This window comes from Falco naumanni, chromosome 5, assembly GCF_017639655.2.
Source record: "Falco naumanni isolate bFalNau1 chromosome 5, bFalNau1.pat, whole genome shotgun sequence".
Lineage (NCBI taxonomy): Eukaryota > Metazoa > Chordata > Aves > Falconiformes > Falconidae > Falco > Falco naumanni.
The window spans coordinates 55,489,048-55,505,268 of record NC_054058.1 but is presented as its reverse complement, the minus strand read 5'-3'; the positions used below and the strand labels follow the sequence as shown (position 1 = coordinate 55,505,268).

The 16,221-nt window shown below is 40.2% G+C and overlaps 1 protein-coding gene across 5 annotated transcripts in view; it reads right to left on the bottom strand.

Annotated features, from left to right (window-relative positions):
• Positions 1 to 16,221, bottom strand: part of MSRB3 (methionine sulfoxide reductase B3) — an 86,383-nt gene that overhangs the window by 39,528 nt on the left and 30,634 nt on the right. For all 5 annotated transcript variants that reach the window (XM_040596137.1, XM_040596136.1, XM_040596139.1 and 2 more), the window contains 3 exons: positions 13,564 to 13,672; positions 11,657 to 11,734; positions 1,396 to 1,424 (listed from right to left, as the gene is read on the bottom strand). In XM_040596137.1, the coding sequence (XP_040452071.1) occupies positions 1,396 to 1,424; positions 11,657 to 11,734; positions 13,564 to 13,672 (216 nt within the window). The remainder of the gene's footprint in view (positions 1 to 1,395; positions 1,425 to 11,656; positions 11,735 to 13,563; positions 13,673 to 16,221) is intronic.

The window sequence follows — 16,221 nt, the reverse complement described above, 5'->3', positions numbered from 1 at the left end:
ACTGGGCACTGGTGAGGCCACAACTCGAATCCTGGGCTCAGTTTGGGCCCCTCACTGCAAGAGGGACGTTGAGGCACTGGAGCGTGTCCAGAGACGGGCAACGGGGCTGGTGAGGGGTCTGGAGCACAAGTCTGATGAGGGGCAGCTGAGGGAACGGGGGTTGTTTAGTCTTGAAAAAAGGCGGCTCAGGGGAGACCTTATCGCTCTCTACAGCTGCCTGACAGGAGGCTGTAGGCAGGTGGGGGTCGGTCCCTTCTCCCAAGTAACAAGCGACAGGACAAGAGGAAATGGCCTCAAGATGCACCAGGGGAGGTTTAGATTGGGTATTAGGGAAAATTTCTTCACCAAAAGGGCTGTCAGGCATCAGAACAGGCTGCCCAGGGAGATGGTGGAGTCACCATCCCTGGAGGTATCTAAAAATGTGTAGATGTGGCACTTAGGGACATGGTTTATTGGGGGACTTGGCAGTTCGAAGTTAATCGTTGGACTCAATGATCTTAAAGGTCTTTTCCAACCTAAACGATTCTATGATTCTGAAAACAAAATTGCCATAATAATGCTAGGTTTTCTGCTTAAACGTGGGGGTTTTTTTCTTAACAAAAAATGTATTTTGATGAGCTTTTCAGGCAATGGACATGTCAGCTAGTTTCAGGACAAGAGCCTATTCTTAATTTACTATTGTTTAACTTCAGGGACACCCAGGAATAGTTAACTGAATAAAGAATAGTCTGTTATTAGGATCTCTGTTTTTTCTCCCCAACTGTTTCTCTGTTTGCTGTCCTGTGTTTTTTGTCTTGATACACATTAACCTGTTAGGCTGACCTTCACTTCCCTCCCAATCCCTACAACACATTAAAACTCTTTAAAAAGGCAACTTGAGAGAGACTGCCTTTTGGTAAACCTCCTAAAGCAAGCTCTACAGACTGGTCTGGCATGCGTTGTGTACATGCATCTGTCACGAAAATTTGATGACAAATCATCTGTTTCCTGACAGATAGGCTGCACTGAATTCAAATTCCAATGAAATGTCTTTGTCCACCAGGAAGGCAAACATTCTCTTTTAAAGCAGTCATCATTCTCAAACTTCACTTCAATCCTCCATTTGCTTGTCTGTATTACCATTTATTTGTACTATATTTTTTTCTGGATCAATTAAAGTCTGTCACAAGATACATCTTACTGATCATCTTTTGGGAAAATGTAAAGAGAGTAATGAAAGGAATGAAAGCAAATGTTTCACAGTAATAATGCTGTTTCCAGAGGGTGAGAGATGAAGATCCTTTTTAAGACTGACCTACCCCAGTTTGTTTAAAACTAAACTGAACTTGAACTGATAAACTACTTTTTTGAGATTAACCTGAATAGTTCAGCAAAACACTGTAAATCTAAACATACCTGAATTGGAGTCAAACTTTGTTTCTGACCTGCAAAAGAAAATAAAAAGTTCTTAAGTTACAAGAACAGCTTATGCTATAAAAGCCATTTGTCAGACAGGTCCCTCCCAGCAAATATCACCTTTAACAAGACTGTCTACCTCTGTATGTTAATACTTAAAGCATTCAAGGGCATTTGAACCCAAACGATAACTGTTATCTTTAACATTTTGGGGTTTTTTAGAATGTAGAGTTACAAAGAAGGTATTTTAAAACACAAATCACAAAATGAATGCATAAAATAGAATATAAATTTAAAACAGGATTAAATTATATAATGTAAATCATGGCACACAGTTCTTCCTATGAAATAAATATTGTTTTCATTCATTTTCATTTTTGAAAAGTCATTAAGAAGATTTAATTTATTCATGAATGTTTCCAATCTATATTTGAAGCAGATACATTTCATTAATGTCATATGTATTGTATCCAATGATCTGTACTTAATTGTACAACATCCTAGGAGGGTTTAGTTTGTGCGTGTCTTCAATTTACTCACTCTGCACATAGGAATAAGTGGTTTGATTTTCTTAAAAGTGGAAAGCGGGGGGTGGGAGAGAGGGAGAGAGGAAGGGAGCCAGACCTAAATTTTAACTTGTTTTAAAGTCTTTGCAAAAAGACAATCATGTGTGCATTATGCACCATTAGCTTTGGCCGTGCACTGCCGATTTTTCTCTCTCTAACAAGTAGTGTTTTCTTCTAAGGGCTTAGCACTTAGCAAATGAACCCTGTAACCTGTATATTTAATAAAAGGAAGAAAAAATTAGCCCTTGTGGGAACATCATGTTTCAGATATAGGTTAATAATACTTGTAAATGTAGAAGCCTTTGAAGATCTCAATTCAACTGTGGGAAAACTTAAGTTGGGTAATTACTCTCAAGACGCTGCTGATGTGCTGTCAAGCAGAATTAACCCTATGACTAGGCCTATCTACACAATCTGCTATAAGACAGCATTGTCTATATTGAGCTCTCAAACCAATTAACAGGCATGTTCCAATCAGATTTATATCACCCACTAACAATCAGTTGTACACATGGTCATAGCTGTCACAGCAGGACACAAGGTCTGACCAGCAGGAGACCTGTTAAAGGATGTTACGTTGGCAGCAAAATGCATTTCCCCAGAAATTCTAAGGAGGAAGTACAATGTTGGATCCTTTTACATGGCATCAAGGAGGGGATGTATTTTGGGAAGTTACAGTCCTTCTTTTTTCAAAAGTAAATGACTAAACCTCAAGAACTAATTGCAGATTTATTTTCTTCTTCTGTAAGTTTGTACATGCAAGTACATATAGATGTATTTTACATGTACTCTGCATGTATTTTATATAATTGGCATTGTAATCCTGTACCAAACATAAAAGCTATGCCACTGCAAACATCAAATCAATCATTATTTAAAAAATGAATGAGTTCACACTATTAGTTACAGTTAAAGCCATCAGGAAGGAAACAACTCTCTTCCCTCAGTCCTCACAATCTTTTATGTCTTAAATGTAACTCCCAGGTGGTTAAAAGATGGAAGGGAAAAATCATAACTTGTTGTCCTAACTGGTACTTACAAAACACACCAAAAGCACTGAACAAAGAGAGTATGTTACTGACATGCCTTCACAAATACCACCACCAGTAACTGCCCAGGGCACCAGCCCACGCTCCTGTACATTTCAGTGTATTTCAGCTGCTATTTATGGCCAGCAGGATAAAGTCCCCACCTTGTGAAAAGTACATGCTGGTAACTGGGAGGAATTCCCCTGAGCTCCAGGTAAAGCCATTTACTCAGTATTTTATTTACAATATTCTCCTCTAGTTGCAGTATATCTGTCTAGACTGTTCTCTCTTGCTCATCACTGCATTAGCAACACCCCACTACCTACATTGTCAGAGATAAAGTACAAATCTTACCCTCAGCGTCTGTTTATCTGCACAGTCAAATTCTTGCTGCCTAAATTCCAGATACTTGGTATTAGTTGGTCAAACCAAGACCCTGGTTTTCAGCCTGCACAGCCTGGCACGGACATATGCACTGCAACTTGCGGCATCAACCAACTGGTCCAGGGGCCAAGATGGCTGAGACTACATGGGGAGGAGGGTCACAAGGATCACTAGGCACTGTACTGAGTACCAAAGCTCCAAACAGTCATAAATTACTGGACAACAAATCACAAAACTGGTATGGGGCAATAAATGAATAGAACTTTGTCTGGCAACAGCAGAATAGCTGTGAAAGAAAACACAACATGGGAGGTAGCACTAGGTGCTATCAAGAGGAGGAAGATCATCTACATTTATGGCCAACATGTCACCTTGAGAAAACAAAGCAAAATTTAGGACCCAGTACTACAGAAATTACTAGAGATCTTAGAAAGGCACAGAAAAAAGGGAGGAAAATAATGAAACATCTTTGGCCTTGTAAATAAGCAACAAATAGCAGATGTGAGAGAAGCACTCTGCAAGAAAACAAAGTCATCTTGGCTACTTGAAGGAATGACAAAACTTCCAGCATCTTCAATGGAACCAGCACTTTTTCCCCTAGATCTTCCAGTATTTACATCCCTTTCTTGAAACATGCTAGACAACAGTATCAGAAACTAGTTGCACCTAGGTGTTAAAAATACACAACTGAAAAATGGCCAATAAATATGCTAAAATTAAATTCTGAAAGTACATTCCAAAGGGATGTTCTGCTGCACACAAAAATGTTCACCCTGATTCCTTTATACTTTTAAAACTACATTAACTAGAAGAAAAAAACTTCTCTGTGGATTGTTTGTTATCACTGTGCACACTCTGGTATCTAACCTAAGCATCCTACTAGACAAGATGAACCTTACAGAGCCAGGCACTGACTTTACAAATAGTCTTTTATCATTTATCACACAGAGGGGAAAAGAAACAGCAACAAACAGAACAGCTTTGTGTGTATTTTCTCTACTTTTGCCCCATAGAAGTACTCTGAAAGCCAGGAAATCATTCATAGATATCTTTGGAAAGGAGTTTATATGCATAAAGAGAACAAGACTGTATTTATAAAGCGCTTTCCATTTCCAACTGTGATATGGCTCAAATACACAAAACAGATGGCAATACAAATACCGATTAGTTCAACTACCAACACCCAATATACAAGGAAATAGTGAGCTACTGGAAAGGTTCAGCAAAGGACAAGGTGCTGCAATACTTTTAAAGATCCCTGAAATAATTCAATCAAACACAAACAAAATATATGATTGTCACTTTATCTGTACTGCAAAGAGGCGCAGGATTTTGACCTGTTCTTTTTAAAAGGCACTGTAAACCAGGTGCTCAAACTGCCAAGTACTGAGAAACCGATAGTGACCAGACACACTACAGCTGAGGCTCACACAGGTCTGCTATTTGCCAGTGAAGTGGGCTTTTGGCAAGGAGAGGGGAAAGAGGACTTACTGCAGAACCCCTACTGTTGTGTTCAAACTGCCTTTTTCTTTCACACTTCTTGATGAAGTCTTTAACAGATTTATTCAGGTTTTGTTGAAGCCCAACATTGGGAACAGCTTTGAAAGCTCCACAGCTTTCTCAGAAAGCACCTGATGAAACCTCTGCAGTTCTAATCCTTCCTCTTTAACATCAGACATTGACACACAGACAGCACGATGCTGTAAAGCCCTACTTCTTTAGGAAGCCTGGTTAAAGATATACTTTTGATCTCAGTTTCCTAGACTACAGAAAAAAAGATTGATTCACTGTTGATGGATGCTATGACAATTTCTGTTCTGCATACTCATGAAAAGCCAAATTAAAAAAGAACATTTTAACATCATGTTAGTCAATGAGTAGTGTCTGGGTGAATTCTTCCCAGAGTTTATTTTAATGTGAGAGTTATAAACAGATAAATATAGAAATATACAGCTTCTGCAGACATAATAAATAACAATCCATCCTACCTGATTTTTACTTCAGGTACATACATACACGTAATAAAGTGTAAAGGAGGTTAAAACGAGCTGAAAATTAGTTCTTCCAAGCAGGGTGACTGAGGAACAGTCAATACAAAACAGTCTGAATTACATATCAGACTCAAAAGTTTACAAGGAATCCATCGAAAATTTTCAGTGGAAATATCAATGAAATCCTTAGTAAAATCAATGTAAGTTATCTATAGATATCTCTAGGACTATGGAAATCTTTGCATTTATTTCCTCTTATTTCTAAGTACCTTCAACAAGGATTTGCAATTCAGCCACACTTAGCAAGAAGTAAATCAAAACATTTTCACAGGCTTGTCTCAATGAGACCTTATAATGTTACATTTCAAGTCCCCCTTTTCCCTCTTTTTTTGAATCCTAATGTGTTTCTCTTAGGAAATCTACATCAACACTTGCCTTTTGGAAAGGACACTTGTTGAAATATCCTCTGCCTAGCAAACTGTGAGATCCCTCATATTCCTGTACTTTTTTTCACTGCTGGAGATGGATACGGTCTGGAGAACACAAGCAAAAGGAAAACTCAAGTGTGCTGTTCTGTTGGCTTGTAGCTGGCAGTCTCATCCAACTTGCACAGCCAGTGACCTTGGCCTGCAGTAATTTAGACAGTGCCTTTACGATGTTTGTGGGCAGCAACCGGCTCAGTACAATAGAGCTGATACACTGAAAAAACAAGACCAGGTGGCTTCTGGATCAAGGGGGGAAAAAAAAGACATAAAGTGTTTTTTGTTTTTCAAACTTGCTCTTCCTCTCCTAATTCTTAACATAAAAATCTTTCCAAACTTCATTGCTTACATGAGGGTAGGAAATGAATATTCAGCACCAACCATGATGCTATTGGTTAGAGAATATTAAAGACTACCCATGAGTCAATTAGGAATGCAGAGTTATTTGCTATGATTCTGCTAGAATCACTGCAGCTCCTCTATGCCACACTGGCCAAGCATGCAGTGAAAAGCGCTTTCAACAAGAGCCACCCAGCAGCTCCACCCAAGTGCAGCATTGTACCATTCTTGTTCTGAGGGGCTCTTGAGGACCAGGAGGACCAAGTCCTGTTCCAAAACACCACAGAAATACGTAATTGCCAGGTCAAGCTCCAACAACAGCCACATGCTACAGCTGTGATAAGCTGTATAAAGCTTAGCACATTTTCAGCATTCAGGTAGGATTAGATGTGGATTCAGCACTCAGGTACGTTCAGATGCCATGGGCTGTATTCGCAGGGCAACCTTACTGCAGGGACTACAGCAAATACAGCATTCTTCTTGATGGTCATCCTCAGAGGTGGATTAAACCTCCAGATTCTAGGTGGCTGTGAGGAAGACAAGTGCTCTGCTGTCTTGGGTTTTGGTGAGATGATAAGGAGTGAGTAACAATTTGTCACCCAGCAGTGACACTGCAGACTCAAAACAATGGTTGGTTACATTGAAGCAAGAACAAACCAATGCTCAATGAGAACAACTTTACTAACGATTTTAACTTCATCAGCCTTTTCTAGGGGACAGTCACAAAAAATTGCAGAAAGTCTTGCAAGTTTTAAGATTGTCAAGCTTCTTGGAGCTACACAGTACGTAGTAAAAACCTGGGTTTGGATGAGAAACGTTTGGTAATACTGTCTGCTGACCAAGTGAGCCAGCAGTGTGCCCAGGGGGCCAAGGCGGCCAACACCATCCTGGCTTGTGTCAGAAACAGTGTGGCCAGCGGGACAAGGGCAGTGACTGTCCCCCTGTACTGGGCACTGGTGAGGCTGCACCTCGAATCCTGTGTTCAGTTTTGGGCCCCTCACTGCAAGAGGGACGTTGAGGCACTGGAGCGTGTCCAGAGACGGGCAACGGGGCTGGTGAGGGGTCTGGAGCACAAGTCTCATGAGGGGTGGCTGAGGGAACGGGGGTTGTTTAAGTCTTGAAAAAAGGCGGCTCAGGGGAGACCTTATCGCTCTCTACAGCTGCCTGACAGGAGGCTGTAGGCAGGTGGGGGTCGGTCCCTTCTCCCAGGTAACAAGGGATTGGACAAGAGGAAATGGCCTCAAGATGCACCAGGGGAGGTTTAGATTGGGTATTAGGGAAAATTTCTTCACCAAAAGGGCTGTCAGGCATCAGAACAGGCTGCCCAGGGAGATGGTGGAGTCACCATCCCTGGAGGTATCTAAAAATGTGTAGATGTGGCACTTAGGGACATGGTTTATTGGGGGACTTGGCATTTTGAAGTTAATCGTTGGACTCAATGATCTTAAAGGTCTTTTCCAACCTAAATGATTCTATGATTCCTACACTGGCAAGAGCCAACTTACTCCAAATAAATATTATTGAACAGAAGCTGCTGGTTTTGACAGAGTTTGTGAGGAAACTAAGAGTCAGTCAGGGCAGATGAAGTTGGTCAAATACTTCTATTAGATCTTACTAGAGACACTACAGTCGTTACTTCATACAGGCTCTCCTAGCCAAGTAGCCAGTGCTGATTTGTCATTTGGCCTGCTCAAAGGATATAAAGATTATTAGGAAAGCTTAAAGACCATTAATTAAGGACTCAGAACTCGGGCAAGGAAATTCCTTGTATAGATCTAGCCTGGTGACTGAAATCCTCCCTTGTGCTGTGAAGACAAGAGTGGTGGTGGGCACTGCTATATTGGCCAGCCATGCTTTGCTTTTCCCATGGTTTGCTTTTGGAGATGTTGAGAAGACCTGACACAGCTCAACAAAAATCAAATGAATAGGAGTGTTGCTATTTCTTCTAGCGCATGTTCAGAAGAACCAACACCATTACCAAGAATTTCTTCCAGGAAGCAATAAAGGCAACAGTGGGTGATTTACAAAGACTTGGCAATTCATTCTTTGGCCCTAAGAACTAGAAACTGGGACAACAATAACATTTTTTTTAAAAAGAAATCATTCTCCCAGGCTTCCCAGTTCCCATATATATACACCACATCTTTCTCATACAGTCCTGCACATGGTATAAGGACATGACTGTGGTTTATTAAATATGGAATAGCTCCTGTCCTATAGAAATAGCACAAATAGTGGATTTCACTCAAATCCATTCTAACATCCTCTTGCAATGGCTGTGGACAGAATGGTATTTTTGCATAGCGTACAAGAAAATATCTTGAAAAGTTAAAGTAGGTGCAATCCTGCAAATACACTTGACCCTTAGAAGATGCTGAGGCTTCAAGTGGTGTAGGTGACTCTCTGTGAATTGATACAGAAACACACAACCTTGCCACAGAGGTTGTACAGCCATGATAAATGTGGCTCACAAAAAATTAACATGACCAAGAATAGTTGATAAGCCTGGTTGATTTGTTTTCTAATTTGGCTGATTAGTTTTCTATCAGATCAACATGTTGCATCAAGATATGTCCCAGCCACACCAGGTGAGGTCCAGTGAAGGGGAAGCTATGAAAAAACAGCCTAGAGACAGGGGGAGCAGGGCTACTTCTTTTAGCATAAGCCTGCAGGTAGGCTGGAGTAAGTGTAACACAAAACCACGTAACGGCTGTCTTGCAGAAAAGGAGGTCCTTGAGATTAGTTTATTGTCTCTCATTTATTGCTTTCTTTAGGCAGCTGCTCTGGGATGTAGGAGACTGTCTGGCGTGAAAGTTCAGAGATGGAATAATTAGATTCAACAGCATGATTATGGATTTTATCTGTGAGGCACCTTTGATTGTGGAAAAAGTTAAAGCATGTTCTCCATAAAGCTTGGGAGGTTTCTCATAACACTAGAACAAGTAGGTAGATGAAGAGATGTTAAATTCCTAATTGTTTCTTTTATCTTTCCTGTGATAGAGACAGAGTTCTGTTTTAAAGACGTACCAAAACCCAGGTCTTTCATCTGGACTGTAAAATTCATGTGTTCCCTGACCTTGTGTGTCACATGGTAATGAAACAACGTAAATCAAAAATGTTAAAAGTTGAAGTTTGTTAATATTACTGCTGAAGCTCCAGTCTCCTTCCTGGTTAAACTGACAGGTCCATAGTCCAAATATATGTATTTTCAGATTACAGTGACACAAAGAAAAAAATATAATGGGCACCCAATGAGAAACAAATGGGAACACAAGTTTCAAATGACTACCTGGAAATTAAAAAAAAACAACCACAACCAAACAGCAAAATGCCACCACAAAAACAACATGCATTTTTGATGGGGCAATGCACTTTCTCTGTATTGTACTACCACCTTACTCCTAAGAAAATACTCCAGTGATTTACACTCTGTGGGGAAAATTTAGTAAATAGCATACATTTTGCATTCTCTGATCTGTTTCCTTCTCACTTTTTCAGCTGTCTGGGCTGAAGCAGTCACCAAGATACAGGAATGTATCTTCCCTAGTTGAGGAAGACATTATATACTGGTATTTTGGGGTCAATAAACAAAATAAGACAGACCCCTATCAGTCTCTCCATTTGTTGCCACCCTTGCCAGCCACTTCAGAACAACTGGCTAAATTTGATATAGACCAGAGGTGGCCAAAGCTCACAAAGCAACACAAAGACTTTGGGGAGACTGGGCTAAGGCCAGTCCAGCCTTGGGACACAATCATCAAGGTGTTTTTTCAGGTGCACCCTGGCCTGGGATTTATTAAAAATAAAACCCAACTCCCCTCCTTCCCTCTCTCCCCTCCCATAAAATCCATGGGGAGTCTCAAAGAGAATGTGAAAGCAGGGACGTTTCCATATAGCTCGTTTCACGTAGAGAAATCCAACTCATTAGCTCAAAAAAGTCAAGACTATGCCAAAGCATACTGCGCACTCGAGATAATCACAGGTAAGTCTCATATTGCCGTTTTTTCCCATATTAAACAGATTGTGAAAGCAACTGGAAACTAGTTCACATACATTTATGTGAACTACTGCTGTCCAAATCTCACCCCACAAAACCCCCTACGCCTTCTCCAGCAGACGACAGAAAGGAAGCCAGTCTTGAAGGTAGAAGGTGAAATCCTGGCTCCATTGTATTCACTTGCCAAATCTGAACTGACTTCAACAGAGTCAGGATTTCCCCATAAACATTTAGCTACAGTAAGCTGGGGAACGTCTAAATGGCAGAGTAGAAAACCAGGTTATGGAGACTTTGTGCGCCCAAGCCAAGCACCACAGTAACCGATGACATGAGAATATTGCCTTGGCTGAGTTCGTAACGATCAGTTTTCCAACTCAAAAGATTCACATTATTACTGAAGTTTCTGCAGGTAATCCTCTTAACAGAGGAAACAAGCATAACAGAAATGAAGTGCTTCTTTCATCTTTACAGACAGTCTCTTGAGAACAACTGTCAGTGCCACATCTGGCAATTCTGGAGCTACATCAATTTTATTTTCCTTTGTAACCTATTATAAACCAAATTTTCTCTATTATTAGCGCTATCCTGACCATTCTGCTTCATGCTGCTCTAAAGATACCTCTTCAAGTGAGAGGGACTGAGTCAGTGTGAACTGAGAGGGGGAAAAAAAAAAGCAAAACCCCAAAATTCTTCATCAGAATGAACACAAGCAGCTAGAAATAAGAAAACTCATGTAAACAACAAGTGAATCCGTGCAGAACAATGCAGTGATTGAGAGAATTCAATCAGCACTGCTTCTACCACCAAATTTAGGGCCATCATTCCCACAGTACTTCTGAAGTGTATTTTCATGCAAGACAGAAAAATTATTATTTCTTTCCTAATCCTTGCTTGAGTTCCTAAACCAGCTCTCCATGTGTGCTAATTGGCATGGATGCATGAAAATTCAGCAAGTAATGCAATTTTCCTGGGTTTTGTTTTCCTAACTGCTTGAATTCTAAAAAATCTTCTACTTTTTTCTCCATTATCAGATACAATGCTGTAGCATGGATATAGCATCACTGCCTGGGATCCAGATCTTAAAGCTACCTGTGAGTAGGGCTAACAGCCAAAACTCAGTATCTATCAGCTCAGTGAAAGGCTGTGTTACAATAACTTGGCATGGCTGTGTATGGAAAAAAAAGAAGAAAAAAAAAAAAGGAAAAGAAATCACTATTTTCTTTTCTGTGAAATTAACTATTTTACTAGAGTGTTACCTTATTATCTTATTTACTAACTTTTTTGGCTTTACTGTAAGACCAATTTTACTGTAGCATTATTTACATTGCTTCTTTTGTATCCCTTATCAATTTGATTGATTTACTTCATCTTATACAATTACTTAAGTACTGGAATAAACGCAAGATTACACAGGAACACAGCACATAAACTAAGAAAGAGACAGAAATCTCAAAACTATATTTAGCATACTCACTTGAATAAAGGAGTCCCACAAACAACACATTTGTATATTCCTTGTGCTTTATGATGTGTGTACTCCCCCTCAAAGGCACTGGGAAAACAACAACACTACATTTTAACAATAAATAAAGGAACGTTGGGGTTTTTTAATTACTAAATTAGTTAAGACTTTAGAAAAAATGTTACAGAAAACCCCCACGATTTTAAAAGTCGGCAGTTGTTTTTTATTAAAGGCAGCAAATAAAGCAGGCACAGGAAAAAGGGAATGTCCTCATTAGCGTGCCTCAGGTGTTACGTATCATGCAGGAGGAAGCAAATTGTCCCACGGTTCAAAGGACAGAGCAACAACAACAGAAAGGGAAAAAACGGGATCTTCCCCTGTTCGGCAAGCGAAACATTGCGTGTTTGTAAACACGGACTGTGTGACATGTGGCTCAGCCTGACGTGCTTGTCGAGGTCTGTCTGCGGAAGCAGTGCCCGCAGTGCCACCGCTGCTGGGGCAGAGGTGCGAAGCCCGCGGGTGCCGGCCGATGGGGAGCCGGGCAGCCACCGAGCTGCGGCGGGCTGCCGGGGCGGCAGAGGCATTGTAGCTGAAAATGAAATAATTGGTCCACGATTTCAAGCTGTGTGCGCCTTATATTTTTAGTTGAAAAGCAATATTACAGCTTTAAGGGAATATTTTTCTAAGTTAACAATCTAAAAGGCTAGGAGGTCATTCATCTAATACGAATCAGCTGCGCTAGCCCAACAAAAAGCCTATGTGCTCAGCAGCTTGTTTTTATTATCCTTTCACCCTTTTTATGAGGTCCAATTTTTTTTTATAAACAGGATTTTTAAGAATGACATAATCTCCGATTGTTTGTGTGCACTAAATCACGTTGTTGGTCCCGTACACAAGAGCGAGGAGGGCCGGGGGGGAGGCAGGCCTCCCGGCGGAGGCCGATGTCCCCCTGCCCGCGGGGGCTGCGGGAGGACGAGGGGGGCTGGGGGGGAGAGGGGGGCCGTCCCCACTGCCCCCTCTCCCCCCGCAGATCCAGCCACCGGTACGCGCCGTCAGGAGTGCTGCCGATTAACCAGGACCCCACGTGCGGCGGAGAGCCCTTTCAGGTCATGAATGAAAACAAGCAGTTACATCATTAGTACATTTGGAACAGAGGTAAAGCCAGGGCCTCATGCCAAGCTCAATGGTATAAATTAGACAACAAAAAATGGCTGGGCCTTGGCAAGTTACCTTCACACTGGAATCAGCTGAGAGAGAGACTTTATTCACTAAAAACAGTCTTGGAAGCGAGTCCTTTATTTTTTTTTTTTTTTTCCTCCAGGACTCGGGGCTGGCTTCCAGCGACTAAAGCCATGTGAGGGCAGTTATTGAAAATTTTTGACATTCCAACCACAAATGAGCCAATAAATACCTTCTCCACATGTGCTTCAAAAAGAAATTGGAGAGGGGTGGAAAAGAACTAAATTATGCTACCTTCTTTCTGCAGCCAAAATGTCTATACTTACAATGGCCACCTTCAAACCTCCAGCCTCCTGGCATAGGGCCATTTCCCTCGTGGTTCTGCTTACTGCGATGTCTTCCAAAAAAAGTGTACCTAAACCGCTATTACTTCCACACATTTTGTAGTAAACTAAAAGCAGACTCTAAACATGAGCCTAGTGACTTTATAAGACATGCAGTGGTCATTAAAAGAAAAAGTCACACAAGACCCCTGGCCTTGGCCCCGGTGCTGCAGATGCTTGTCTTTGCAGTGGTGTTAATTTGTAGGGGTTAGTAAACAAGTGCAGAAATCCTGGGGGAAAAAAAAAACCAAACTCAAAACAATCTGGTGGGAAAGGTGAGGAAGTCCCAGCAAGAGCAGGGGGAGAAAAGAAAGATGCCTGTGTTTGGAGGACTGTGTTTCCTTCATCCTGCCTTACCTTTCGGTCCCCTTCTCCTGAGTGACATGGTACTGCAAGGGTGTCAGCCGCTTCCTCAGCTCCTCCTGGGAAAAGACCACCTTACAGTCCTTTTTATCCCTACATGACCCTGCAAAGGGAGAGGATATGGGAGAAGGAGCCTTTTTAGCTTAAATCCTGAATAATTGCTTTGGCAGACAGCCACAGCATAGCTTCTGCATTCACTTGTCAATGACCAGACTGGTCCCTAATGCACGAAGAATGGCTCAGCTGAACTGCAGCTGATTATTTCTTCAAATCCAAGTTTAAAAAAGAGTTTTGCTTGAGAGCCAGGTGATTCCATTGGAGCAGTGACAATGTGCTACAGCCAAAGCCCTTCCGTGTGTTATACACTAAACTGTTGCACACACAATCATTCACAAGAAAGTAACATTTTTCCAACTGTTACAAAAAAAACCCAATAAAACCTGCAAAAAACCCAACTACAGCTGAAATGTTCTTTACAGGACATCTATATTGGAGACTTACGGTAATGGGCATATGATGTTCAGCCACAACATCCAACAATTTCATTACCCTTTAAAGTAGCTGAAAAGCAATTCTGTATCTTTAGCATTCTGATACAACTTCTAGTTGCATCCTTGTCCTTCTACTTTCTAACATTAACCATTGTATTTTTTAACTGCTGAATCACTAGAATAGGAGCCCTGAGGAACAAGTAACTTCTTTATGCACAAAGCTGTACAAGGTTCAGCAATAAACTTGTCATAAAAATTAGGGTTGCTGTTGAAATTACCCTCCTTTTAAAATCTCGTCCTATGCTTTGTTTAGTTCACACAGAAAATCCAAGGAGCTACATAAGGATTACTGTAAAAAAACATGTGTACAGTGCAAAAATTCACATCAGGAAAGAAAAAATAACAATAAGGTTGCTTTTGAGAACAAAAACTCCCAAAGTAGTAACAGAAATTGCCAAATACTCAAATAACTTTGATAATCACTTGCAAAACTTAGCTGACAAAATATGGCAGGGAAAAACACTCTAATTATGACAGTAATTCAAATATGGTACAATTAGAAATAAACAGTCCCAACAAAAATATTTTTTGCTAGTAATGTATATACACTCATAAAAAGACCAATTGTGTTCCCAAAGTAGAGGGAACAGAACTACCCATCTGCATGTCATTTAGTACAGGAGAGGCAATGGCAGGTTTAAATTACATGGTATTGGATTGCAATTTCCTAACATTGGATGCTTTTCTGCTTTTTTACCTTGAGTCATTACTAAGGAGTGTTCATAAAAAGTAGTTTAAAGCACAGATGCTTGCAAATCATTTAAGAAAAGATGTTTCTTTCTTCCTCCCCCTCTTCTTTTCTCTTTTAATGTGTGGGGGTGGGTGAATAGGGGAGAGAGAAAAAGCACAATGCTGTTGGTCACTACCTACTAACCCTAGGAATTATTTTCAGGAAGAAAAAAGTAAAATTGAAAACATCTGATTGAAGTAAATAGTGCAAACATAAAAAGCTTTACTAGTGAAAGAAAGGTATTGAAAAGCGACTTTATTTCATAGATTAGAAATTACTTTTGATCTAAACATTCTTAAAAACAGATTGTTTTCCACTCCGAGCCATCTCATTAGCTGTGCTGCAGAGCCTTTGTTTTAATGGCAAGCTTTGAAAGAGCACTGCTGTATGCCTTTGTTAGCTTCAATCTTATTTCGGAGAAGGATAAAGATTTCATTCCAGGTCTCTTTGTTTGTCTTTCAAGAACCACTAAAGCAGTATTCACACAAATTTTGCAGGAATGTGCCCTGTGCCATAGCTTACAAATTATTTGGTTTTGGTGCACTTAAAGGTCACCTTCCAAATTAGCAAAATTTTCCTACATCCTGGCTTTTCAACCTTAAATGTAAATATTGTTTCCTAACTGTAAGTGAGGTTTGTTCTTTATAACATTTGGTTGCTTATTTAAAGATGTCAAACTATGGAGGTTTTTATTCTCCAAATGTGCAGTGCTCTAGAATTAATAAGTCTTTCAAAGTACAGCTAACAGGGAAAGGAAGAATATGCATTATATAAGTAGCTAGTCTTACGTTATGTTATGCAGCTCAAAAAGAAACTGAGAGACAGCCTTTGATCTATAATTTCAAGGCTAAGAAGTAGTCTAGAGAGAAGCAAATAATCTTACAAACCAACACATCTTCACTTTTAAAAATATCCATCTGTTTTTTAAAAAAATTCTATTCACTCTTTAGATGTTGTAAAAAAGCACATTAAACGTAACTTCACTTTGCAAAAAGTCAAAGAAGATACCAAATGTTTTAAAGAATGGTCAGTATATTCCCTCTTTAATCTTCTTGAATAATTTTTCATCTATTTTAGAAATCTAGTGTTCTTCAATCAATGGGCTCAAAATATGCACAAGAAAAATTCTATATTCCACTTGATCCATGACACAGATCAGAAGTAAGAAGTGTGTTATAAAAGATTTTTTCCCCATTGTTTTTAATAATTAACTGCATGTTCTACAATACAGACAAGTATTTACGTCTACAGGGGAATCGTGCCAAACTCCACTGGGGTAAACTGCAACCTACCCCAACAAAGGTCTTTCCCGGTTTGTAATTTAATGGGGTGTACATCAGCAAAAAGCTATAGTTGCGCTACAAATCATGA